The sequence below is a fragment of the Peromyscus maniculatus genome, chromosome 2 (genome assembly GCF_049852395.1).
Source record: "Peromyscus maniculatus bairdii isolate BWxNUB_F1_BW_parent chromosome 2, HU_Pman_BW_mat_3.1, whole genome shotgun sequence".
NCBI classification, from domain to species: Eukaryota; Metazoa; Chordata; class Mammalia; order Rodentia; family Cricetidae; genus Peromyscus; species Peromyscus maniculatus.
In genome coordinates this window covers 148,079,908-148,107,890 of record NC_134853.1, presented here as the reverse complement: position 1 = coordinate 148,107,890, position 27,983 = coordinate 148,079,908, and the positions used below count along the sequence as shown (strand labels likewise).

Here is a 27,983-nt window from a genome sequence, read left to right as displayed (position 1 = left end):
TGCGGAGCGCTCAGAGGGAGGCAGGAAGTCAGGGTGGAACGTGGGCGCGAGGAGCCAGGTGCTGAGTACGAAGGCAAGGGCGCCGAGACTGGGTCCAGGCAGCCGAGCCAGGCCACAAACATCATGTGAATGGGCCGGAAGGCTCCCAGGCTGGGCAGGTAAGGGGCATGGGGAACAACCGTCAAGGGGCTATGGTGGGAGCCAGACAGCAGAGGATCCCATCTGCGAGGAGGGTCAGGTCCCCTGGCTGGACGGCAGCCTTTCCGAAATGCCTTTGCTGGAGGCTGCCTCGCTTGGTGGATCTCACCTCGGTTGTTCTGTTAGCCATCACGTCTCACTAGGAGCATACTCCTTGGAGATCGAGGCGCACGAGGTCAAGTATCGAAGAGGCCACCAGCAGTCACCCGTGCAGTTCCTCGTCCTCATAGGATGAGGTTTCTGAGGTCCAAAGGTGGTCATGCATCTATCTAACCTGTACTTCCTCAAGCTGGACAGTGGTAGAGCAGGACCTTGTGAGAGCGTGATGGCTTGGACTGGGCTCCTCCTCCTGCTGTGGTAGACAGGGTGATGAGATGGACGTCTTGAGTGCAGGCCCGAGGAAGCCTCTGATCCCGGGGCAGACCTGAGTGGCAAAACCTCATGGAATCTAGACGGACATCTGAGAACTGACTTGAGTCTTAGGAACCGGCATCCCGAAAGACAGAGTTGTCCGTCTCCAGGGAAGCGGATGGATATGTGAGGGAGGTTCATCCAGGATGGATGTGTCTTCCCTGGGGAAGTTGGTAGTGAATGAGAATGATGGGAGAAGGGAAGAGGAAGGACTATTTTTATCCCAGATAGGGTACAGCTGGGCTCAGGGCAAGGACTTCTGAACTTCCGTCTGGAAAGTCACCGTTCCTGTCCTGCCAAGTGTCAGGACAGGATGTCCTCCCCTTCGCCCTTGTCCCCTCCTGCCTCAGACCCAACTGTATTTGTGTGTGCATGTCGGCCTTCAGGATTCTTGCTTCAGACTCTAAAGGGTAGAGGCCCAGAAACTCGTCACCAGATACCACCCATCCCCTCGCAGCCTAACTTTGGGGGGGCAGTCTTCACTTCGGCTGACTTTCCAGGTTTTCCGTATCTCTCTGGAGATGTCCCTGTAACACATTTTCCATCTTGTCAGCATATGCCAGCCTCCTACAGGGGCAGGAAACGCACAGGCGCTTCCTGGATCTCGGGAACAGGCAATAGCAGCAATCCCTTTGACTGTCCTGTGCTGACTGACAGGAATCCCACAGTCCCTAGTCTTTGGGACTCAGGATAGCAGCTCTTCTCAAAAGAGCCCAGAGGACCAGGGCAGCAAAAGGGCTGAAACTTCAGACGGGGGCTGGGAGAACGTCCTTCAAGGGGATGGAGAAGCTTCCTGAACTGGGCAGTCCTGGGAAGGGCGGAGGCTCGCTCTGGAGATTGCTTAGGACGTAAAGCTGAGGTCCCTACCTTGCCTTGGTGCTGCTCTCTGGGACCAGGGGTGCAGAGACCTCAGAGCAAAGTCAAAGCCTAAAGAGCCAGAGTGTGGTGTAGTGTTTGTTTGTTTATTTATTTTTACCGGAGCTGAGGATGGAACCCAGGGCCTTGCCCTTGCTAGGCAAGCGCTCTACCACTGAGCTAAATCCCCAAACCCTGGTGTAGTGTTTAAAAACCACACCTTTTAGGAGAGAGAGAGAGAGAGAGAGAGAGAGAGAGAGAGAGAGAGAGAGAGAAGGAACAATTTTGGGTCTGCCATTTGCTTGAGAGGGTGCTTTGTCCACTCCAAATTTCTGTTTATTCACAAAGACCCAGTAACAAAGCTCTCACTTCTAGAGTTCCTGGCAAAGTCAAAGGGATCACGATGACAATGTGTCCTGGGCGATACTGACACACAGTAGGCGCTTGAGAGAAGCTAGGAAACTTCCTTTCCCTGCCGAGTGTTTGCTCACACCCGGAATCACACCTACTCGGGGCTTTGGCAAGACAGTGAACCGCCCAGTCTCTCATGCTTGTGGTATGGCTTTGCAAATGAGCTTGTTTCCTGTATATCGTCCAGTGTGAAAACTCAGGAGGCTCGATTCTGATCTGAGGGAAGGGCTCTGTCTGTCCCAGGAGTTTGTCTCAGCCAAACTCTATTTTGCATTGTTTCATATTCTAGCACTCCAAAAGCTGAGGCAGGAGCACAGGGAGTTTAAGCCCAGCATGGGTTACCTACATATCTACACCTTGTCTTTAAAAAAAAAATAAAATGCATACACCCTCACCATCCCTTCCCTGTTCAAAGCTTCTCATCTATCATAGGAAAATGCATTTGTGCAGGTTCAGTCAGAGGTAGGATCCTACAAACTCCTACACACACCCACAGGCTGATGGTTTCAAAGCCAAGTTCAATTCAGAGGATGGTGTTGGGGTGGGAGAAAGATAGGCCCAAGATAGCATCTAGTAAAGTAGGAGCCTTCCTCCTCTCCCCCAGCCTTCAACCATGCAGGATCTCATGCATGCTGAGTGCATGAGGCCGCACCAGAAGCCTAGAAATGTAATTTTTAAAAAAAATTACTTATTTTTATTTTATGTGCATTGGTGTTTTGCCTGCATGTGTATCTATGTGAATGTGTCGGATGCCCTGGAACTGGAGTTATAGACAGTTGTGAGCTGCTATGTGGGTTCTGGGAATTGAACCCAGGTCCTCTGTCAGGAACCATCTCTCCAACCCCTAGAAATGTAATCTTTAACAGCCAACCTCAGTGTGGGTCTGGAATATTTCATGCTGCATTATCAGTGTTTGCCCTGAAAAAAAACAAAATAACAACAAAAAAACAAAAAAGAAAAAAGAAAAAAAGAAAAGAAAAGAAAAAAGAAATAGTTCCATGATGCACCTAGAAAGAAAATGTTTTAGAGCCAGCCTACCTAGCCTCAGTGACAAACTGTCCCACATGGTTGACGCTGGCTTGCTAAATCTCTGCAGGTCTCCCCCAGAGAAGAAGCCTAATTCATTTTGTCTGATCCAGTATTTCCTAAAGTTCTTGGACACAAAACTATTTTTTTCCCCTCTGCCATCTATTCCGGGCTGGGATGAAAGGGCAGGGGAACTATGCAGTTGGTACATTCGCAAAGGACTGCCACTCACAGGGTATGGGGGCACCCCCGTTACCCGAGCACTTGAGATGGAGTCAGGATGAGAAGTATGAGAACAGCTTGGGCATCAGAACCAGCTGTTGTCTGAAGGGGGCGGGGAGGAGGTTTATGTTTTTAATGGCGCTTTTGCGTTGGTGGTGATGTTGTTGTTTTTAATTTTGCTGTTATAAAATTAGCACATGGCTGGCTTTATTTTGTTTTTAAATTCAAAACAGCACAGAGGCGTCTAAAGATACCAGAATCTCAGGCTCCTCTATCCCACTTCTGGGCCGCGTCCCTGGGAGCCATCTGGTGTACATCCTGACAGATTGTCCCTGAGACACCACCGAGAGGTGGAGAGCGTGAAGCCTGGGGCAGGCAAGGTTCAGCTTATAGCTCCCTACACCTTGGTTTGTTAGGAGGCTTTAGGCAAATTGCTTTACCCAGTTTCCGCCTTGATTTTGCATCTGTAAAATGGGGCTGATAGTGACCTTTATTCCGTAGGGCTACCGTCAGAGTTACATGAAATCATTCAGATCATGCAAACTATATGAAATAATGATTGCCACCCCACCTGACCCCTAGACACATTCAAATGCAGGTAAACTTGCTGCCTACAGTCTGTGTCTGGCATGATGCATCTTGTTGGGGTCTCTCCATGTCCATACATGGAGCTCTGATGTTAGCTTGGTGACTGAGTAATGGCGGTTTTTCATGTTACTTCCTGGAAAGTGTCGCTGTGAGAATATGTTGTTGGGAGCTGGGGATGATACTGATCAGACACAGACAGCAGGCCTTAGAGCCTTGGGTGAGAATGAAACCACCAGCCAGGGACACCCTCGCTGTCACAGAGGGCAGGCTATGTGATGGGAACATTCTCGGTCTGCTCATCTCTGTTCCTCAGTACTAGACCAGAAGATTGGACAGGCCCACTTAATTTTTGTCTATAGATTGGCCAATTTAGAAAGTTGTACTACGAAGGGGGGTGGGTGGGGAGATAGTTCAGTCAATAAGGTGCATGCAGAAGAGCAGGCATGGGAACCCAAGTTTGATCGCCAGCACCAACATACATAAGCCAGGTGTAGTAGAACATGCCTGTAATCCCAGTGCCAAGGAGGAAATGGCAGGATCCCTGAGGCTCTCTAGCCAGCCAGTCTATCCAGATGAACAAACTCCATGTTCAGGGAGAGATCCTGTCTCAAAAAAGGTGGGAGGAACTGAGTGGTGGTGGCGCATGCCTTTAATCCCAGTACTTGGGGCAGAGGCATTTGGATCTTTGTGAGTTCGAAGCCAACCTGGAGCAAGTTCCAGGACAGCCAGGGCCACACAGAGAAACCCTGTCTGGAAAAACAGAAAAAAAAAAAAAAAAAAAAAAAAAAGCCGGGCGGTGGTGGCGCACACCTTTAATCCCAGCACTTGGGAGGCAGAGCCAGGCTGATCTCTGTGAGTTCCAGGCCAGCCTGGGCTACAGAGTGAGATCCAGGAAAGGTGCAATGCAAAGCTACACAGAGAAACCCTGTCTCGAAAACCAAAAAAAAAAAAAAAAAAAAAGTTGGAGGAAAGGAATTGAGGAAGACACCTAACATCAACTCTCCACACTCAAGTAGACACGCTCACATGCTCTCTCTCTCTCTCTCTCTCTCTCTCTCTCTCTCTCTCTCTCTCTCTCTCTCTCACACACACACACACACACACACACACACACACACACACACACACATAGAATTGCAAAATCTCAGCTAGGGCTGAGGGTATAGCTCAGTGGGAGGTTCTGGGTTCAATCTCTAGTATCACAGAAAGGAAGAGAAAAAGGAAGGAAGGAAGAGGGAGGGATGGAGGGAGAGAGAAAGGTGGAAGAGAGGGAAGAAGAAAGGAGGAAGAAAGGAAGGAAGATTGTTGCCCATGGAGAGAAACCTAAGCTCCAAGTTCTCCCTCACAGGGCAGTATCTCCCACACTGTGGCCTTTAAGATGCTGACTATGTGGGTAATTTTGGAGGCTGATGGATGAGCGGGTACAAATGCTAATTTATATCCTCTAATGTGCACTGCCGTGGAACGGCTATTTACACCCGGTGACACCGATTTTCCATTCGTGGTAGTAAAGCGTCTATTTCAGGTAAACGTATAAAGAGGGAAAAGTGCACACGCCCCAAATCACGAGGAAGGATGAATGATGGGCGGCTTCAGTCTGGAAGCCGAAGAATGAGGCACACATGCCGGCCTCCAATGAAAAGTGCTCTCATCCATTTAGTGACTTAACGTGACTGGCCTGGTAGCACAGGCCTGTTATCCCAGTTGTTGGAGAGACAGAGGCAGGGGAATCAGAAGTTTAAGACCTGCCTAGCTACAGAGCAAGTTCAAGGCCAGCTTGGGCAACTTAGTGAATCAGTCCTCCCCCTGCACCCGCCCCGCCCCATCCCAACAAAAGGAGTCGTTGTGTACCAAGCATTGCGTGAAGCGTTTTAGCCGTCAGGGTCTTCCGTGTGTCATAGTTAATGCTCATAACTGTCCAAGACGCAGCTCTCAGTTTGATTCCTATTTTGCCGATTCAGGAATTAGGGGAGGGTCTGAGAGTTCAGAAATCTCAGCTGGGTGTGATGGCTCAAACCTATAATCTTAGGACTTGGGAGTCTGCAACAGGAGGATTGTTGCTAGTTTGAGGTCAGTTTGGCCTACATAGAAGGATCTCATCTCAAAACAATCAAGTGTGTGTCGGGGGTGGGGGGTGGGGGATGGGGGATGGCTCAGTGGGTAAAGGCTCTTGCTGAAAACTGACAACCTGAACTGGATCCCAGGACCCACGTGGTGGAGGATCCTGTTGTCGTCCTCTGACCTTATGGTGCACTAACCCCGTAAGATGTCTGCCCACACACGTATACTCACAGTCAACAAACACACGGGAAATTTTGGTTTAGCGATCTTCCTGAAGACCTGTTGTCACTGAGTGACTGAGAGATCCTGGAATCAAAACTGAGTCACTGTGACAGGGACATGGCGAGCTGAACCTCAATAACACTTAGACTGTCCATAAGGTTCCTTCATTTTGAAACTCCCATAATGCAAAGTGGACCCTGAGTTAAACAGGCGGAGACCACTACTAAAACGCAGAATACAATAACCACAGTGTAGCCCTTGCTGATGACAATGATTACCAAGTAGATTCAGTTTTGTGTTTAAACCAGTTCCAGTTTGAGAGAATGAATCCATCTTGTAGCTGAGGGTAGATCAGTGGAAGACTATGTACTTAGCATGTATAAGGCCTTGGACACAGGACAGAGGGTAGATCAGTGGAAGACTATGTACTTAGCATGTATAAGGCCTTGGACACAGGACAGTAATCACCGTTTCTTGGCAGTCTAAGGCAAGAGGCTCACCTGGGCAACTGAGTGAGGCCTGTTTCCAAGAAACAAGAAATCTAAACGTACTGGGAAAGCCAGAAGTGTTGGTACACATCTTTAACCCTAGTACTCTGGAGGCAGGGACAGATGGGTTTCTGTGAATTTGAGGGTAGCTTGGTTTACTTAGTAATCTCTAAGCCAGGACATTATTTATTATGCCTGTTTTTATCAAGCCTAATTTTTTAGTATCATGATAAGGTTTGTCAGGGACATACCCTTTACAGAATATGTGCCACTTTGACAATATTCAAATCTTGGCTGCTAAAGAAAAAGGCAAGAAAATGTTTTAACTGATGTCTGGCAGATTTTGCCTCACTGGGCTCCAGCACACATCAGCAGCCTGCCACAGAATGGCCTGCCTATATTCTTTTTTTCTTTTTGAAACAGGGTTTCTCTGTGTAGTCCTTGCTGTCTTGGAACTCTCTCTGTAAACCAGGCTGACCTTGGATTCAGAGATCCATCTGTCTCTGCCTCCTGAGTGCTGGGATTAAAGGTGTGCGCCACGACCACCTGGCTAGTCTGTATTCTATGTAAAACAGTGGCTCATAAATCAATAGGTCTGTTGTTGGGGATGAAAAAATGCTGCCTTTGTTTTATTTTATAAGGAGATAAAAGACGCATACTAGATTCAGCTTCCTGAGCTGGTGGCTATGAAGCTGGTATCTATGACCAAGTCTACAAGAAGCAGAACACATTTTGGTCTGTGTGACTCCTAAAGAAAATTCTGGGATTAGCAAAATCTAGTCCAGGGACCCTCAAGATGGTCCAGCAGGCCAAGGTGCTCCTGCTAAGCCTGATATCTGAGTTCTATCTGTGGACCCACACAGTGAAAGCAGAGAGCTGACGTCTTTAATTCCAGCACTCAGGGAGGCAGAAGCATGTGGATCTCAGAGTTCAAGGCCAACCTGGTCTACAGAACAATTTCTAGGACAGCCAGGACTATTACACAGAGAAATCCTGTCTTGAAAAACAAACAACCAAATTACTTATTTATTATTATTATTACTGTTATTTCAGACAAGTTGTCACTATGGTTGTCCTGAAACACAATTTGTAGACTGGCTTTGAAGAACAGAGATCAACCCACTTCTGGCTTCTGAATGAAAGGCCTGGGCTACCATGCCCAGCAACAATAAAAACTAGAGAGTGGCTGGGCGGTGGTGGCATAGGCCTTTAATCTCAGCAATCAGAAAGCAGAGGCAGGCGGATCTCTGTGAGTTCAAGGCCAGCCTAGTCTACAAAGTGAGTTCTAGGACAGCCAGAGCTGTTACACTGAGAAACCCTGCCTCGAAAAACCAAACCAAACAAACAGTAGATAAACAGAGAGAGAGAGGGTGGGTTTACTTCATATCTCTGGACAGCCTGGTTTGTTATGTTGTATCTGCTGGCTGGGGGTCATTGTATTGAAGGAGAACAAACAACTTGGAAACTAAGATCCATCCCTGACTCTGCTCTCTAAGTTAGAAACACGAGGCTGGGGCTAACCTTTTTCTAATGGGCACCCAGTGCCTTGTGGACCACACACTGCTTTGAATTTGACCAAGAGCATCTCACATCCTGGTCAGAGATGGTGGAATCCATACCACTCTCACCACTGAGCAAGGAGTGCCTGAATCTGCCCTTCGTGATTCTAAGAGCCCTGAGGACTCCATCTTTCTTCAGACAATGAGAAGTTCATATTGTTTTGATGTTGGTCTCCTTATTTATTTTTTTAAAACTCCTTAAAATACTATGTGTATGAGTGCCTGAATGTGTCTGTGTTTTAGAACTCACAAAGACCCTCCTGCTTCTACCCCCAAGTGCTGGGATTAACAAAGATGTGTGTCACCACACCCGGCAATGGTCATGTTTTGGACGGGGGATCTCTCTTCCAGCCCTGGCTCCTTGTATAGCTTCCTTTGTGATTTCTCATGACCCCATGATTATACTGTTTGGTATGAATAAATGCATACGGGGTAAATAGCAGAAGAAAACACTTTGATAAAGGATGGAGGGTTGTGATTGTAATCTTTTATATATATATATAGTCTCTCTATGTGGTCCTGGACGTTCTGTAACTTGCTGCATAGATATGGCTGGCCCCCTCAAACTTACAGAGATCTGTCTGCCTTTGTTTCTTGAGTGCTGGGATTAAAGACGTGGGCCACCACACCCAGCTCTGATTTGTTTTGCTTTTGGCAAAAAGCAAAAAACAAAACAAAACAACAACAACAACAAAAACACCCCTGCAGTTCGTTGTTGAGATCACTCAGCCTCTCTGAACTCACAGATCCTCCATTCTTACTGTTTATTTATTGGCTGGTGTGTATGTATTTCTTAAAACTGTGTGGGTGTGCACGAGCACATGAGTGCAGGTGTCCATCAAAGGTGGCAGAAGAGGACACCAAAAACCTTAGAGGCAGAGTTACAGGGGGTTGGGAGCCACCCACTGCGGAATTTGGCAACTGAACTTGGGTCCTCTGCAAAATCGGTGTGAGCTCCTAAGGCTGAGCCCTCTCTCCAGCCCTGGGTCCATGTGTTTGCAGATTGTGCACACATGTGTATGCAGATGCTTCTGCATTCATGTGGCTGTGGAGGCCAGAGGTTAAGTGTCATTCCTTTCTTTTATTCTATTGAAACAGGATTTCACTTTGTAGCCCTGGCTGTCCTGGAACTCACTCTGTAGACCAAGCTGGTCTCCAATTCACAGAGCGTCCTCTGCCTTTGCCTCCTGGGTGCTGGGACGTGTGCCACCACACCTAACAAAAGTTTCGTTCTTAGGGAACGGTCCACCTTGTGTTTGTGGCAGGGTCTCTTCACTGGGACCTGTGGTTCCATGGTTAGGTTGGCTGGCCAGTGAGCTTCAGAAGCCCACTTGGCCTCATCTCCCACACACTGAACTGACACCACCATGCCTGCATTCCGCATGGGAGTTGAGGGTGGAGCTCGGGTGGCGAACACTTCATGGACTGAGTTACCTCCCCAGCCACCCTCCACTCCTGAAAATGTGAGATATTTGTGTACATGTGGGTATGCATACGCCACAGTGTGGAGATGGAGGCCAGAGGACACATCGTAAGCACTAGGTCTCTCCCCTCTGTAGGTCCCAGGGGTCAAAGTCATGTCCTCAGGTTTGGTGGCAGGCAAGATTGCCTCCTGAGCCTTCTACTGTCTGCGCCTCCCCGCAAGGCGGAGCCTCACGCGGCACCCCAGGCTGGCCTTGAAATGCCTGCAGTCCTCCTGCCTTGGCCTCCTGCGGTGACAAGTACGCACACCATCACTCCTGGGTTCTCTCCCGTCCTTTCAGCCTGTGTAGTCCCTGCTGCCTCAGACTCCGCGATGCCGAGATAGCAGACTTGCGCCAGCACGTTCTGGTTTCATCTTTATCATCATTTATTGGTGTATCTGTGTGTGCTTGGCCACCCAAGGGCCCCAGTACGCAGACGGAGGACAGAGGACAATCTGGTGAGGAGTGGTTCTCTCCTTCTACCACATGGGCCCCAGAGATGGAACTCAGGTTGTCAGGCTAGACAGCAAACAGCTTTCCTGAACCATCAGGATGGCCCCTTCTCTATCTTTAAAACAAAGCTGATGAGTTACATTAGTGCATCTAAAACTCTTCCATCCTGTTCTTGTCTTACCACAAATCCATCGAATTTTCTCATTAATTCTCCCCTTCTTTTGGTTCTAGAGATTGAATCTAGGGCTTCATAGATCAAATTTTATTTGTTTGTTTATTATTATTATTATTATTATTATTATTGTTTTTTTGAGACAGGGTTTCTCTCTGTAATAGCCCTGGCTATTCTGGAACTTACTCTGCAGACCAGGCTGCCCTCTAACTCAGAGATCTGCCTGGCTCTGCCTCCCAAGTGCTAGAACTAAAGGCATGTGTCACCATGTCTAGCTGTGTAAATCAAAATTGTAAAAGGAGCTTTTATTTTGTTTTCTCTGTGTGTGTGCGCTTGTGAGCACGCACTCGCGCCAGGCTGTGCACCAGGGTGACTTTATGTGCACCCTAAGCCTGCAGAGGCCAGGAGAGGGCATCAGATTCCTTGGGACAGGAATTTGGGGTAGTTGTGAGCGTCCGTAGGGGTGCTGAGAACTGAACTGCGGCCCTCTGCAAATGCAGTAAATACTCTAAACTGCAGAGAGCCTTCTCTCCGGCACCCCAACCTGTAGCTTCAAATTTAATCAGAGATGGGAATGTGGAAACACTGAAGGAACGATATAGTTTGTCAAACTGATAATTTCTCTCAGACTTTTTCCTGAAGGCACTGGGAGTCAAACCCAAAGCCTCGTGTATGCTAAACCGGTGTTCTGCCTCTGAACTGTACTCCATAGCCTGCCTTCTTTCTTTCTTTCTTTCTTTCTTTCTTTCTTTCTTTCTTTCTTTCTTTCTTTCTTTCTTTCTTTCTTTCTTTCTTTCTTTTTGAGACAGGGTCTCTTTATGTAACACTGGCTGTCCTAAAACCCGTGCTGTAGCCCAGGCTGGCCTGGAACTCACAGAGATCCGCCTGTCTCTGCCTCCCGAGGGCTGGGATTGTGCCACCACACCTGGCTGTCAATCCTGGCCTCTAATGATTCTTTTTTCATTTGTTTTTAGGTTCCTAAGACAAAGTCTGTTGTAGCCCAGGCTAGTCTCAAACTCTCCATATAGTAGGGATGGCCTGAACTACTGAACCTCCTGCTTCCATCTCCCTAGTACTGGAATTATAGGGTATACCTCCATGCGTGGCTCTGTGCTGGTTTTCATTTTAATTTGAAGATAGAGTCCTTCTAAGTTGCCCAGGCTGGCCTCAAACTTCAAGAGCCCAGCTCTTACTCCCCAAAGCATCTTGGCTACTATACATGGCTCTCAGAATGGGTGGATCTCCTGGAGCTGGAGTTACCGATGGGTGTGAACCATTATGTAGGTGCTGGGAACCAAATCCCCCAGGGAGCAGCCAGTGCTTTAACCATTGAGGCAACTCTCCACCTCTATAAAAAATATTTATTTTACTTTGAACTATGTGTATGTGTGGGAGGGGTAGGATGTGCACATGCGTGCGGATGCCTGTGGGAGCCAGAGAGAGAGTGTGGATGCCTGTGGGAGCAGCAGCAAGAGATTTTCTGGAGCTACAGTTACAGGCAATTGTGAGCTGCCCGCTTTCAGAGTTGGAGACTAAACTCTGTTTCCGTTAAAAAAAAAAAACAAAAACAAAAAACAAAAAACCCAGCATGCTTTTTAAGCATTGTGCCACCTCTCTCCTCTCTCTCTCTCTCCTCTCCCAGTTTTTCGAGACAGGGTTTCTCTGTGTTATTTTGGTGCCTGTCCGAGATCTCACTCTGTAGTCCAGGCTGGCCTTGAACTCACAGAGATCTGCCTGCCTCTGCCTCCCGAGTGCTGGGATTAAAGGCGTGTGCCACCACTGCCCGGCTGTATCACTCTTCTTAACCCCAAACTTTTGTCTTGTTTTCCCTCCTTTGAGACAGAGTGTATATCTCACTGTGTACCCTTGATTGGAACTCACTATGTAGATCAGGTTAATTTTGACCTAGTAGAAATCTGCATTTGCCTCAGCGCTTCGAGCTGGCATTAAAGACACCCAGTCTCTCCTGCCTTTTCCCAAGGCCTCCAAAAAGGTCAAGCCGGAGCGGCACCGTGCTGCTCCAAGTGCACAGTCCTTCTGATGTTAGTGCTGTGGGTACAGCTTAACCAACCTGTTTGCCCCAGGCCTGTGTGAATCACAAACAGGGTGCTCACTCACTCCCCACTCTCTTTCCGGGAGTTCCTACTTCGTTTCTGATCGTGAGATAACTGAGCTGACAAGACATCACTTGTAGCCATGATGAGTCGACTCTGGCAGAGCAAACTTCAGCTGCCACATGGCCTCCCAGCAACGGGGTTGAAGGGAGGGCGAATGTGTTTGTATACTTGTTTCTCGAGTCTCTCTGTGTAGTTTCTGAGGTAGGGTCTCTTGTATCCCAAGCTAACCTTGAACTCCTGATCCTTCTGCCTCTACCCCAGTGCTGAAACTACAGGCGTGTACCCTGCATCAGGCCTGAGTTTATTCAGTGCTGACGACTGAATCTTAGGGTTTGATAGGCAAACCACTGCCCACTGAACTATATCCACAAGCCTTCTGGAGTTTCTGGATTTAGCTTAATGTCCCACGGATCTTTTATGATTCCTTCATCATAGGTACAACGTTGTTTAAAGTCAAATACACAGAAAGATGTACCTTGTGAGTTCCGGTACCTGGGGGAGGCTAACAGCTCAGCTGAAGAAAGTCAGCCTGCAGAGGGTGATTTTCCAGTCCCATTTCCCCAGTCTCCCAGGCAGGGGTGGATAAAGCTGAAAGGGTGTTGGTAGGCGCCTTTCCAAGCTCTAGTAAACTAAGCTAACAGTATGTAGGGTGATGAGTTAGGGATGACAAGCCTCAGTGGCAGATGAGGAAAAGCAAGGCTTCCTTTCAGGAACAGTTTCAACACAGTCAGGCACACCAGTGTTATCTTACTGTATTTGTTTCAGGCTTTTGTCCTTGGTTTGTTTTGTTTCTGAGACAGGATCTCATGGAACCCAGGCTGGTCTCGAACTCTCTATGTAGAGAGGAACTACCTTGAACTTCTGATCCTCCTGCCTCTCTACCTTCCATATGCCAGGATCATAGACCAGCATGACTATGTCTAGAGCACAGCTACTATTTGAACATAGGCCTTTCAGAGTTTGGAGTCTTTCTTCTGCATTCTGCTAACCAGGAATCTCCTCTGCTTCCACATCTACTTGGACACAGCATAAATTAGCAAAGTCTTGTTTTGCTCAGCCGCAGATGTGTGGCTTTAGGCAGGCCTCTCCAGGGCTTGCTTTCGCCTAAAATCAGATGTCAAAGCTATGTATGACAGTGTGTGCCCCCAAACTCAAGATGCTCAGCAGAAGGGCCAGCTGAAGCCAAGAGTTCCAGGCCAGCCTGGGCAGTGCTGTGAGACCCTGTCTGAAAAATGAACACATACATAAATAAAACCGGGGGTCAGATCTGATGTTTTTGAAGACCTTGGCAGGTGAGAGAATCTGTGCTTAGCCCCACGTCTCCGATGCTAGGTGCGGCAGGCTGTAGGGCAGGGGACACACAGCTTCTGTTCCCGATGCACTGCTGTCCATCCAGGGGGTAGTGGGGAGCTGGAGAGATGGTGACTCAGCTGTTTGACAGTGTTTGCTGCTGTCACTGGACTGGAGCTCTGAGCTCAAGCCCAGCGGCTCGACAGGCGTCACTTCAGTTCTAGGGGATCCCAAGGCCTCTATGGGCACCCGCACATGTGTGTGTACATATACACATGGAGGGACATACAAATATTAATGAAAATAAAACCTTTCTAAAGGAGGGGGAAGTGAGAGAGGCATTTGACACGCAGATCACAATCATGACACAAAGAAAAAGAAGAAGAAAGAGAAAGAGAGAGAGTCATAAATACAAAGGTGTGGTCTAAGAAAATAATGGTGGGTGTTTGGAGAAGGCCATGTAGCTCAGAGTACAAGTTATGTGAGTATTTGTGTGTGTGTGTGTGTGTGTGTTTGTGTGTGTGTGTGTGTGTGTGTGTGTGTGTGCAGCACAATAGATTAAAAGACTGAGCCGGGTGATGGTGGCACATTCCTTTAATCCAGCACTGGTGTGGCAGAGGCAGGTGGATCTCGGTGAGTTTGAGGCCAGCCTGGTCTACAAAGGAAGTTCTAGGACAGCCAGAGCTGTTACACAGAGAAACCTTGTCTTGGGGGGGCGGGGGAAGGCTGAAAGACTTAAAAAAACAAAAAACAAAAAACCCTGAAAGAGTAGGTCTTCCTTAATATCAATCAAAATGGTCAAAAGCATGATATTCTACACCTTTATTAATCCCCAGTACTCAGAGGCAGGCAGATCTCTGCAAGCTTGAGGCCAGCCTTGTCTACAGTGGTCTACATAGTGAGTTCCAGGCCTCCAGGCCAGCCACAGCTACATAAGTAAGACCTTATCTTTAAAAAGAAAAAAACCATTTTAGTTTCCTCCTCATGGTAAATCATTCTTTGAGGACCAGTGCTTTCCAAGCAGTTCTGAGGAACAACTTCAGGGAAGGAGGTCCACGTGGATTCCAGAGGCTTTGGAGGGAGGCCCACTCTGACTTGATTAAGAACAGTTCTACTGTACTTGCTGTATCTGTGAGGTCCTGCCTGATTTCATTTGACAAAAAGTTTCCACAGCTCAGACAGACAGGCAAGCAAAAGCTGTTACAGGCATCAGGGCCACTGAAGGGTTTCCTTCTGCTGGTGAGAAGCAAAAGCATGTTAGAAAAGAAACCCTCTGTGCTGTGAGTGGGGGTGGGGTGCTGGGGGCCGCAGAGGTCAAAGGTTGACTCTAAGGAACAGCAGTCTCTCAGCTTCAGTATCCAGGCAGGGGAGTTGTAATTAGAAGAGACATGAACCCTCCTTGGCAGAGGAGGGTGGAATCAAAATTTAGGTTTCCCCCAGGGCTTGGCAAAATGTGTGATATCTTCCAGGTAATCCCCCAAAGGGGGGGGGACCAGCAGGCTGAGGAGGCAGGAAGTGGGTAACTACACTAACAAAGTGCCTGTGGCAGTTTACCCATCCCAGGTGGGAGGGTGGGAACTAGCCTTGGGCCTGGGCCTCCCTCCGGTGAACTTAACTTGTTGCTTGAGGGCTCAGAGTGGAAGAGTCAGGAGCTGGAATTTCACATTTCAGCTCTTTTGTACATGGCCATGGGAGCCCCAGAGCGGACGATCTAAGGCGTTCTGTAACTCCAGGGCAGTGCTCTAGGATGTCTGATGTCGGGGGGAGCCGACTTTGGGGAGCTCCTTCAAGCCTCTCTCCATTCCTGCAGGGAACATGGGCTGTGGCTGCAGCTCAAACCCTGAAGATGACTGGATGGAGAACATTGACGTGTGTGAAAACTGCCATTATCCCATAGTACCACTGGACAGCAAGACTACGGTAAGGTGGGATGGGGGAAGGGATGGTGAAGGCAGGCTTTGGAGAAAAGATAAATGATCACAACTATAGGCCCTGGAAGTTAACAGCACACCCATCTTCCCTGGAGTACAGAAAGAGGTCTAGAGAGAACAGACTTTCCTAAGGTCAAGTGCACACATAATTGGTGCTGGAAAAATGGAGAGTGAGCAGAGAGGAAGGGAACCAGGGTCAGAGAAAATGACCCCAGCCTTATTTCCTACCCCACAGCTGCCCATCCGAAACGGCTCTGAAGTTCGGGACCCACTGGTCACCTATGAGGGCTCCATCCCACCAGCCTCCCCTCTACAAGGTGACTCCATCTAGCAGGGTGTGAAGCTTAAAGCCTGTGTATGCCTGGCTGTTGGTGTCCAAACCCTCTCCACCTACCCTCCACCTTGTCTGCATCCTGCCCTGCGCCTCTAGATCTCCACTGTTCCCGTCAGCCCCAGGCTGGTTCTTCTTGACTCCTCCTGTCTTTCCAGACAACCTGGTTATCGCCCTGCACAGCTATGAGCCCTCCCATGATGGAGACCTGGGCTTTGAGAAGGGTGAACAGCTCCGAATCCTGGAGCAGTGAGTATTCCTCTAACCCACCTTGCCGTGTGCGTGTGCGTGTGCGTGTGCGTGTGTGTAAAGCATCGGAGTGCTCGTACCAGGAAGCGGTGGTGGCCTGGCCTAACCGAGGACTCTGAAGGTTTCCAGTGGCTATGCAGGCCATGCTGATGGTCTCTGTGGCACACACAGGAGCGGTGAGTGGTGGAAGGCTCAGTCTCTGACCACCGGCCAAGAAGGCTTCATCCCCTTCAACTTCGTGGCGAAAGCAAACAGCCTGGAGCCTGAACCGTGAGCAGGGGACCGCATGGGGATGGGGGAAGACATCTAGGGATCTCAGAGCAGGGCGTGGTCATGGGGGTGGAGGATGTTGACAATGATGGAGGAAGAATTGGCCAACAAGCCAGGCTTGTTGGCGCATGCCATTAATGCCACCACTCCGGAGGCAGGGGCAGGCAGATCTTTGAGTTCGAGGCCAGCCAGGGCTACACAGATTTAAAAAAAAAAAAAAAAAAAGTCAACCAACAGCCCAAAGTCTTGCTTCTGCCCTATGTAGCTGGTTCTTCAAGAATCTGAGCCGTAAGGACGCGGAGCGGCAGCTTTTGGCGCCCGGGAACACGCACGGATCCTTCCTGATCCGGGAAAGTGAAAGCACCGCGGGTGAGAGTCCGAGCCTGGTGGGCGGGGCTTCGGCGTGTGGGCGGGGCTTCGAGTGGAGGGCTGCGGCCTCCGGTGAGGAGGTGTGGGGGGTGGAGAGCTGTGGGAAGCGGTGCGGTGGCCACCTGACTTACCGAAGGCAACCTCCCCACCCCCTCTTTTTTCCTCTTTCACTTCTCACCTCCTCCTCTTCTCCTTCCTCCCCTCTCCAATCGTTTTTTCAGGATCTTTTTCCCTGTCGGTCAGAGACTTCGACCAGAACCAGGGAGAAGTGGTGAAACATTACAAGATCCGTAACCTAGACAACGGTGGCTTCTACATCTCCCCTCGTATCACTTTTCCCGGACTGCACGAACTGGTCCGCCATTACACCAGTGAGCTCTGGCAGAACGCTTTCACGTGTGCCCACCCTAGCGGCCTATCTCCCCCCCCCCCCAAGTCCTTCCTAGGGACCCTCCAACCGTCGGGAGTACCTGACCCTCGACCCTGCAGGCTCATGTTGGGTGACAGACTCCCCTCCACGCCCGTCCATTTCCCCTGCGTGGAACGTGGAGAGAGGTGCGGGGGGGGGGGCTGGAGGGAGCACCCAAGGTCTCCCCTTTGTCTTTGCAGACGCTTCTGATGGGCTGTGCACAAAGTTGAGCCGACCTTGCCAGACCCAGAAGCCCCAGAAGCCATGGTGGGAGGACGAATGGGAGGTTCCCAGGGAGACACTGAAGTTGGTTGAGCGGCTGGGAGCTGGCCAGTTCGGCGAAGTGTGGATGGGTGAGTGTGGCTGGCCCTCAGGACTGATTGGAAAGAGAGGAGATGTCTCCAAGGTGTGAGACACTGGCGCCTCTTCAGGGCAGCTGACTTAGTTGAGGATCACTGCAACTCCTTCACCCGCAACCCACCTCCAGGATACTACAACGGGCACACGAAGGTGGCCGTGAAGAGCCTGAAGCAGGGGAGCATGTCGCCCGATGCCTTCCTGGCTGAAGCTAACCTCATGAAGCAGCTGCAGCACCAGCGGCTGGTCCGGCTTTATGCAGTGGTCACCCAGGAGCCCATCTACATCATCACTGAATACATGGAGAACGGTGGGTGTCCCTGCTGCGTCTAGTCGCGTGAGGACGCTGTTGTGGTCTCACTGTCTTTTGCACTCAGGGTAGGAATGTGCTTTTTCCTCTGCTCTGCTACTGAGGGTTTCTAAGGAAACTTTCCAGGGCCCCTATGGGACAGACTTTGGAAGAGCATTCATTCTGATCTCCTTTCATCTGCAGTTTCTTTTGCCTTCTTCCAGCGTCTACCTGGATCTCAGAATGCTTGATCCAAGAATAGTATATGGTGCCTGGTACCTGGAGAGGACAGAAGAGGGTGTGGGATGACGTGGAACTGGAATACAGATGGTTGTGAGCCACTGTGTGGTTGCTGGGGATTAAACCCAGGTCCTCTGGAAGAGCAGCCAGCCCCAATATATAGTATATTCATTAAGGATCCAAGAGTCTGACTGCCTGGATAGAGTTGGTGCTTTATAATTGTATCACTTTGGGTTGAGCACATCACTTCTTTCTGCTTCAAGTAGTTCTCTTTGATCTGTAAAATAGTGTTAAGGCCAGCAAGATGGGTCAGCAGGTAAAGGTGTTTGCCACCAGGACGTGCAAACAGGAGTTCAATCCCTGGAATCCACATAATAGAGGTAAAGAGCTGAATCCACCAAGTTGTCCTCTGATCTCCATGCATTGCACAGGCATGCGCCGCCCCTATGCATAAATACGTGTAATTCAAGGGTAGTGGCGCACTAATGGATGGAAGAAAACAGTACCTGTCCTTCGTTGTTTTTATGTGGTCCAGATTGTTTGGAGTGCAAAATCTGTCCATCTTTCAGGAAGGGAAACAAACTGTTCATTGGCTAATGAGTTCTGGAAATGGCAAATAGGTTTTGTCATTGGTAGTTTCTTTTCTCTCTCTCTTTTTTTGAGACAGGGTTTCTCTACCCTGGAACTCTCTCTGTAGACTGGGCTGGCTTCAAACTCAGAGATCCGCCTGCCTCTGCCTGGGGTTAAAGGTGTGCACTGCCACCAACTGGCAGTAGTTTCTTCATTATTTGTGTGTGTGTGTGTGTGTGTGTGTGTGTGTGTGTGTGTGTGTGTGTACATGCATTCCAGTGCCTGGGGAAGCCAGAAGAGAGCATCACAGACCCTGGAGCTAGAGTTACAAGTGGTCACATGACATGGGTGCTGGGAACCGAACCTGGGTCTTCTGGAAAAACAAGCACTCCTAAGACCACGAGCCAACTCTCCAGCCCCAGGATTGTCATTCTTGTACAGGGTTTTGTTTTTATTAATTTACTTTTTGGTTTTGGAGACAGGGTCTTACCATGCAGCATTGGCTGGCCTAGATTACATAGACCAGGCTGACTTTAAACTTGCCGAGGTCCTCCTGCCTCTGCGTCTTGGATGCTGCATTAAAGATGTGTGCCATCATACTCAGCTGAAACCGCATTTTGATAATGGACACTGAGAAAAGTAGAGTTTGTGACTTGGGGACGTTCCTAAATACTCCGGGCATGTAAATGGTGAAACAATTTATGATGCCTGGTAGGAAGAGTCTACAAGAGTGGTCCAGCTGGTCTGAAAAAGAAAAGGAGAAACGTTTAGGAGACAAAAGATGAAGCAAAGAGACTAAGGAGTCTAGATGCCTGTGTAAAGGCTCTAAAAATGATCTGTGATAGAGCGAGAACGACGTGTCTATAGTAGAAGATACAGGCGTGGAGCATGCAGGGCTCTGGCTGCTGTGGAACGGGGGCTCTCCCTTAACTGAGGGCAGGAAGCCTTTGGATGCTCCACCCAGACCCCATCCTAGCTCTCTGGCAAAGGCCTTCCCATAGGCTGAGCATCCCACCCCCACCCTCGGGCACATACTCTTTCTCGGTCCTGTGGATGGAGTAGAAGAGTCCAGGAACTTCCTCCAGGGCAATTTAGGTCACCAGTTCTTGCTTTTGCTCACAGGGAGCCTTGTAGATTTTCTCAAGACTCCCTCGGGCATCAAGTTGAACATCAACAAACTTTTGGACATGGCAGCCCAGGTAAGGAGAATGGCCAAGGGCTGGGTTTGGCTACCGGTCGGTTTGGTAAAGACTGATGACCTCTTCCTGGCCTGCAGATTGCGGAGGGCATGGCATTCATTGAAGAGCAGAATTACATCCATCGTGACCTGCGTGCTGCCAACATCCTGGTGTCCGACACACTGAGCTGCAAGATTGCGGACTTTGGCCTCGCCCGCCTCATTGAGGACAATGAATACACAGCCAGGGAGGGTAGGTGCCGGGTAAAGAGGGGCTTCAGAGCCTGCAGCAGAGGAAACACCACAGGTGACCTAACTTTGCCTCCCTCTAGGGGCCAAATTTCCCATTAAGTGGACAGCACCAGAAGCCATTAACTATGGGACCTTCACCATCAAGTCAGATGTGTGGTCTTTCGGGATCCTGCTGACAGAGATTGTCACCCATGGCCGAATCCCTTACCCAGGTGAGTGTGAAGGGAAGGAACTCTAAGGGCTACAGGGAAGGGTAGCAAATCCACGTCTTCCCACTCACTTCTTCCCAGGCTCAGACTCCAGACCTGGTTGCTTCTTTTCTATCCACTTGGACTTGTAACTCCAGAATCTCTTATTAGATGCTTTGTCTCCCAGCACTGGCTTCCATTTCTGTCTCTGAGACCTCACCTCTCAGAAACTCGAGCTCCTCGCTCAGTTCTGGCAAAGGCCACCCAGTGTGACAGCAGTGGATCTCGCTAGAGTGTAAAGTCTGCCTTGTCTTACCAGCTGGGCCTCGGTTGATTTCTGTTGACTTTTACCAGATCCTTCCTTCTTTTCTTTCTTTCTTTTTTTTTTTTTTTTTTTTTTTTTTTTTTTTTTTTTTTGGTTTTTCGAGACGGGGTTTCTCTGTGTAGCTTTGCGCCTTTCCTGGAACTCACTCTGTAGCCCAGGCTGGCCTCGAACTCACAGAGATCCGCCTGCCTCTGCCTCCCAAGTGCTGGGATTACAGGCGTGCGCCGCCGCCGCCACCACCACCCGGCTCTTTTTTTTTTTTGACAGAATTACTTAGTCATGGTTGTCCTGGAACTCACTCTATAGACCAGACTGACCTTGAACTCTTAGAGATACACCTGCCTCTTGGTCCCCGGTGCTGGGATCAAAGGCGTGTGCCATCACTGCCCGGCCACCTGTGTCTTAAATATGAGATCAGAACAGTGCTTAGGCCACACTCAGCCACTACTAATCATCACTCTGGTGTACCAGGCTTTCTTTTGGGCCACCAACCAGCTCCCAAATCCTGACAGGGAGACTTTTTGTTAGTTATAAATGCTTAGCCTAGCTTAGGCTTGTTTCTGGCCAGCTCTTTTAACTTAAACTAACCTGTTTCTCTTTATCTACCTTTTGCCTCAGGCTTTTTACCTTTCTTTATTTCTATATGTCTTACTTTCCTGATTCCTCTGTGTCTGTCTGTCTGTCTGGTGGCTGCCTGGCTTCTGGCCTTGGGCATGTCCCTTTCTCCCTCATTCTCTGTTTCTCCCTCATTCAGAATTTCTCCTCCTACTTATTCTCTCTGCCCTCCAGCCCCCCCACATCCCTCTCCTGCCTCGCTATTGGCTATTCAGCTTTTTGTTAGACCAATCAGGTACCTCAGGAAGGCCAGATGAAACAAACGCAGCACATCTTTACATAATTAAACAAATGCAGCACACACAAGTGAAACACGCCTTCACATAGTTAAAGTAATATTCCGTAGCATAAACAAATGTAACCCATCTTTACATGGCTAAAATGATAGTCCACAGCACTCTGGGTAAGTGATGTCATCCCACTGAGCCTCAGTTTCCTGACATGTGACACAAGAGACTTGGAGAAGCAGTCTGACTCATTGACGCTGCTCACTGGGCACTGGTCCTTTCCTGCTGAAACTTCACAGCTAAAGAGAGAAACCATGTGGACATGCCCTCCACCTGGAAAAGGCCCTTACCCCACATTCAACCAAGATGGATAAGATTTTATGGAAAATTTCTTTTTTAGTCATTGGAGTTTTATTTTGTTTTTTGAAACAATGTCTCATGTAGCCCAGGCTGGCCATCTAACTCTATGAATCTGAAGATGCTCCTTGAGCTCCGGATTTTTCTGCTTCCCCCTCACTGGGAGGTGCTAGGTGTACAGGCGTGCACCTATGTGCCTGGTATTGGAGGGACTGGGGATCAAACCCAGGTCCTGTGTATTCAAGGCAGGTGCACTGTCACTGAGGTATACTTCGAGGCCTAGGGGTGGACATTTCCTAAATCGAATTTGGTAACCTCTGGGAAAAGGCAAAGGCACAGAAAAGAGCAGGGAGTTATGGAGCACAAAGACCAGGTCGGCAGAAACTTCCCACAGGCCCAGGCAGTGTGAGCTGAAATTTGATCCCAGGAACGTAAAGGCACTTCCAAGCGGGTTAGACCCTGTTAGAGGCAAAGATTTTCCATCTCTGGACTTGTCCTATCTCATAGCTCAGTACTCATCTCCTGTCTGGATACCGTGTCTCTGTGCCTAGTCTCAGCGCTAGAGACACCTCAGCACTGCCTGGCTGTGGGTTCTCATCCTGTCCTGAGCCCTGACTGCCCCATTGCTGCCGCTAAAGAACACCCCCAGGACACATCACAAAAAAAGCATCTCCAGACAACTGTGCTTGTTTTATATGCACTGATTTATTCGGTCCTCCGCACAGTTCAGTGAGGAGGAACGGGGATTTTCTCTAGGTGGCGGAGTCAAGGTCCTGCAGCTGACGTATGTGTTACTGAGTGTGTAACTGTATCAGCGCTCTAAGCGTGGGGCCGACTTTCAGCAGCACACGCCAGTGTGCTCTAACATCATGAAGACCGGTTCCACTTTGGGTTGGTAGTTACATATTCGGAACATCACTTGTGTCGGTCAGCTTTCTGCCACTGAAAACAAAAACAACGAAAATCTCCTGAGATGGTCAACTTACAAAAAAGAAAGTTGGAGGTGCAGGGAGGTGGCTTGGGGGGTGGGGGGTAGAAGCATGTGCTGAGCAAGCCTGACGACCTAAGGTCCATCCCTGGAATCCATGCAAAGGTGCAAGGAGAGAACCCACTCTTCAAAGTTGTTATCTCAGCTGGGTGCTGGCGGCACACGCCTTTGATCCCAGCACTTGGGAGGCAGAGGCAGGTGAATCTCTGAGTTCAAGGCCAGCCTGGTCTACAGAGAGAGTTCCAGGACAGCCAGGACCATACAGAGAAACCCTGTGTAGTTGGGCTTTCTTGTCGGACTTTCTTTGGACCACCAGCTCCCAAACAATGACACAGAGACTTATTAATTATGAAAACTTGGCCTTTAGCTTAGGCTTGTTCCCAACTAGGTCTTATAACTTAAATTAACCTGTTTCTGTTAATCTATGTTCTGTCACCTGACTCTTGCCTCTCCTCCATTCTATATGTCCGACTTCCTCAGTGTCTGGCTGGCAAATCCTACCTCCAGAGTTCCTCTCTCTCCCTGGAAATCCCACCTATTCTTCCCTGCCTAACTATTGGCCATTTCAGCTCTTTATTAAACCAATCAGGTACATTAGGCAGGTGAGGCAAAACACATCTTCACACAGTGTAAACAAATATCCCGCAACATTTCCCCCTTTTTGTCTAAATAAAAAGGAAAGGTTTTAACTCTAACATAATAAAACTATATACAATAAGATCAATTATCAAGGCTGGGCCGTGGTGGTACATGCCTTTGATCCCAGCACTTGGGAGGCAGAAGCAGGCAGATCTCTGTGAGTTTGAGGCCAGCCTGGTCTACAGAGTGAGTTCCAGGACAGGATCCAAAGCTAAACAGAGAAACCCTGCCTTGAAACAAACAAACAAATAAGAACATTTATCAAGTAAAGATTATATTCACAATGTTCAGTCCATTTGTATTTGGCAAATTTAGAGAAATTACTCTATTATCTACCCTATCTTGATGAGTCCTAAGTTTTATACCTAAACCACTTTCTATCATAACTTGTATTATCAACCTAAAAATATCTTTGTAGACCTTAAAACATTTTCTCTCTGTCTCTTTTTTTTTTTTTTTTTTGAAACAGGGTTTCTCTGTGTAGTTTTGATGCCTGTCCTGAATCTCACTCTGTAGACCAGGCTGGCCTCGAACTCACAGAGATCCGCCTGGCTCTGCCTCCCGAGTGCTGGGATTAAAGACGTGTACCACTGCCCAGAAAAACATTTTCTTAGATAAACAACTTAATCCTCTATGTTTCTCACCCTTTATAAACTTTACATCTCTTTTGTAAGTTTCTTTTCTGAATGTGGTAACAAGGAGAACTGTAAAACTATAACTACCTATTCTTCAACCCCATCAGAGACCTGAGAAGGATATAATATTGTCTGAGTAAACAGGAAGTGCAGAGCAAGCAGCTTCTCAAACTATAGAAATGGCAGAGACATCTGGCTGCCTGGACAGTCACCCCAAGGTTCCTCTGCAACATTGGGGCATCCATCTTCAGCCTACAAGCGTAGAATTTCTGACACACTTTTTTGTGGCATGTTTTCATGCAGCATAAATAAATACTCCATAACAACCCTCTCTTGAAAAACAAAACAAAAAGAGTTGTTCTCTCAGGGATGGGGGGAATGGAGAGATGGCTCACTAGTGAAGAGCACTGGCTGCTCTTCCAGAGGACCTGGGTTCATTCAACAACCACATAGCAGCTCACAACTGCCTGTAACTCCAGTTCCAAGGAATTCAGTACCCTCTTCTGGCTTCCTTGGGCACTGCATACATGTAAAACACTTACACACATAAAAATTCAAAATTTAAGATGACCATAGTGGTGTATGCCTTTAATCCCAGCACTTGGGAGGCAGAAGAAGGCAGATCTCTGAGTTCAAAGCCAGCCCTGTCTAAATAGTAAGTTCCAGAACAACCAAGGCTACACAGACAAGCCCTGTCTTGAAAAAGTGAAGAAATAAATTGTTCTCTGACCTTCACACAGGGACTTTGGCCCATGTGTTCACCCACACACAAAATACACAAAATTAGTAATATTTAAATTAATGCAATATTTTTAAGCTGGGCAGTGGTGTCACATGCCTTTATCCCAACAACACTCAGGATGTAAAGGCAGGTAGATCCCTATGGATTTCAAGGCTATCCTGGTCTGCAGATTGAGTTTCAGGATAGTCAGGGCTACACAGAGAAACTTTATCTGATAAACAAACAAAAAAAATTATTTTTTTAAATAAGGAAGTTTGCTGGGCCTGGTGGTACATCCTTTAATCCCAGAATTGAAGAGGCTGACAAAGGCAGATCTTTCTTTGAAGCCAGGCTGGTTTATATGAGTTTCAGACCAGCCAGTGATACATAGTAAGACAATCTTGAAGAGGAGAGGGAGGATGTAAGCGACTCACTTAGGTTTTTACAGTTTCAGAGATTCTGTTTCACTGATTTTCTTTTTTGGGGAGCAGATCTAGTGAAGGCACGTGGTGTAGTCAACTGCTCACCTCACATGCTATGGATTTCTCTCTTTCTATCTTCCTAACAACTATCTTTCTTTCTATCTATCTATCATAGCAGGAAGCAAAGAGAGGAAGAGGAGAATCATGGTATTACCATGTCCCTCAAAAGAACAACTACAGGACTAGAAAGATGGCTCAGAGGTTAAGAGCACTGACTGCTCTTTCAGAGGTCCTGAGTTCAATTCTCAGCAACCACGTGGTGGCTCACAACCATCTATAATGAGATCTGGTGCCCTCTTCTGGTGTGCAGGGATACATGCAAGTGGAGCACTGCATACATAATGAATCTTGAGAGACAGAGACAGAGAGAACATCCACAGTGACCTAATTTCCATCCCCATATCTCTCATTGTTTTTGTTTCTGTCTTTCTCTTTTTAGGCAGGGTCTTACTATGTAGCCCTGGCTAACCTGCAATTCACTAGATAGATCAGGATAGCCTTGAATTCAAAGGGATCCACTTGCCTCTACCCCCTGAGTCTGGGAATCCAAGGCGTGTGCTACCATGTCCAGCTAGACCCCACTTCTTTTTTTTTTTTTTTTTCTTTCCTCTAGGCAACATCTGTAGCTATTCTGGAAGTGGTAGACAGAGTTATCAATCAATCATAGGCCTTCTCCCCTCTGTGGTTTCAGGAAATGGAAGGGTCCAGAAAGAGACACCTTAGATGATATCTAAGACTTAGATTCACACGTTCCATGTGTATAAGACATATGTGTAGAACCCACACAACTATAGATGTGTGTATAAGACAAAACTGCATATGTGTTGCACATGCACAGCCTTTCATGTGTAGACCAGGCTGTCCTTGAAATCACAGAGATGCAATGCAACTGCCTCTGCCTCCTGAGTGCTGGGATTAAAGACTTGCACCACCACGCCTGGCTTAGATTCCACTTTAAACACACACACACACACACACACACACACACACACACACACACACACAAACAAACCTTTTTTTAAAAGCAGACTTTTTATTTATTTCATGTGCATTGGGGTTTTGACTGCATGTATGTCTGTGTGAAGGTGCCAGCTCCTCTGGAACTGGAGTTATAGACAGTTGTGAGCTGCCATGTGGGTGCTCAAATTGAACGCAGGTCGACGGGACCAGAGAAACCTTCTGGCAACACAGTCAGTGCTCTTAACCACTGAGCCATCTCTCCAGGCCCTAGACTCCACTTCTTCAAGGCTCTACCATATCCCTCTAGGGCACGAGTTGGGGACCAGACTTTGAACACATAGGGAGACATTCAATGTCCAAACTATAGGCTTGGATGTATCTCAGTGATGGAGTGCTTATTTAACATACACAAAATCCTATGTTCAATTCCAAGTACCACAAAAATAGATAGATAGATAGATCGATAGATCATAGATAGATAGATAGATAGATAGATAGATATGTAGGCAGATAGATAGAAAGATAGATGATGGATGGATGGATAGAGATAGATAGATAGATAGATAGATAGATAGATAGATAGATAGATAGATAGATAGACAGACAGCTGTGTAGAAAGGAAGATGGTGGCTGGAGAGATGGCTCAGAGGTTAAGAGCACTGGCTGCTCTTCCAGAGGTCCTGAGTTCAATTCTCAGCAACCACGTGGTGGCTCACAACCATCTGTAATGAGATCTGGTGCCCTCTTCTGGCCTGCAGGCAGAACACTGTATACATAATAAAATAAATCTTAAAAAAAAAAAAAAAAAAAAAAGGAAGATAGGAAAGAAAGAGAGAAATCTCATTCAGCATCAGCCTTGCCTTTAGGTTTCCAAAGGTTAAAGTCTTGATGTTCTTCCTTCCATTGACCTTCAGGGATGACCAACCCTGAAGTAATTCAGAATCTGGAGCGAGGCTACCGAATGGTAAGACCTGACAACTGTCCAGAAGAGCTGTACCACCTCATGATGCTGTGCTGGAAGGAGCGTCCAGAGGACCGGCCCACATTTGACTACCTTCGAAGTGTTCTGGATGACTTCTTCACAGCCACGGAGGGCCAGTACCAGCCCCAGCCTTGACAGGGCCTTGCTGTCCCAAGACCATCCCTGCCCCTTTGCCGTGGCTGGGGCAGATGGAGTTCTTGTGCCATATCCATGTGTCCTGTGAACACATGGACTCTGACTCTGCACATGAAAGGCTGTGCATGTGCAACACATATGCAGTTTTGTCTTATACACACATCTATAGTTGTGTGGGTTCTACACATATGTCTTATACACATGGAACATGTGAATCTAAGTCTTAGATATCATCTAAGGTGTCTCTTTCTGGACCCTTCCATTTCCTGAAACCACAGAGGGGAGAAGGCCTATAGTTGATTGATAACTCTGTCTACCACTTCTTTTCTGAGGGCATCTAGAAGTTCCTTGTGGGCTGCAATCCAATCTACTATCTCTGTGTGTTCTGCCTTGGTGCTTAGCACACACTAGGAGCTCAATAAATGTCTGTTGATTAAGGTTGTACATTTTTCTACTGCACACTTCATTTTTTATGGTAAGTAGTGGGAGGTGGGGGTCAGATGATGGAACCCGGGGTTACTGTTTGGATCATCCACCATAGGTTCTCCTGCTGTGAATTGCCAGCAGGACTATGGGATTTTTCACCTATAACCTGTCCAAGTGTCCCTCCACTGAACATGGGAAGAACATGTATGAAACCCTGAGATCCTAACTCTACTTAAAAACCTCAACTCTAGATCTTCTCCAGTCTCAGTAGTCAGAACCCTCCTATTCCTCTTTGTTGTCCCAGTTGCCACTAAACTCTCAGG

The 27,983-nt window shown here is 48.0% G+C and overlaps 1 protein-coding gene across 1 annotated transcript; it reads left to right on the top strand.

Moving 5' to 3' along the window:
* Positions 1-18: 18 nt before the first annotated feature.
* Positions 19-27,678, top strand: Lck (LCK proto-oncogene, Src family tyrosine kinase). Its single transcript, XM_076565150.1, has 13 exons — positions 19-158; positions 15,347-15,456; positions 15,703-15,784; positions 15,957-16,047; positions 16,219-16,317; positions 16,583-16,686; positions 16,908-17,057; positions 17,296-17,448; positions 17,583-17,762; positions 19,674-19,750; positions 19,828-19,981; positions 20,061-20,192; positions 27,032-27,678. The coding sequence occupies exons 2-13, from the start codon at positions 15,352-15,354 to the stop codon at positions 27,232-27,234; spliced, it is 1,530 nt and encodes a 509-aa protein (XP_076421265.1). The 5' UTR covers positions 19-158; positions 15,347-15,351; the 3' UTR covers positions 27,235-27,678.
* The last annotated feature ends 305 nt before the right edge of the window (positions 27,679-27,983 follow it).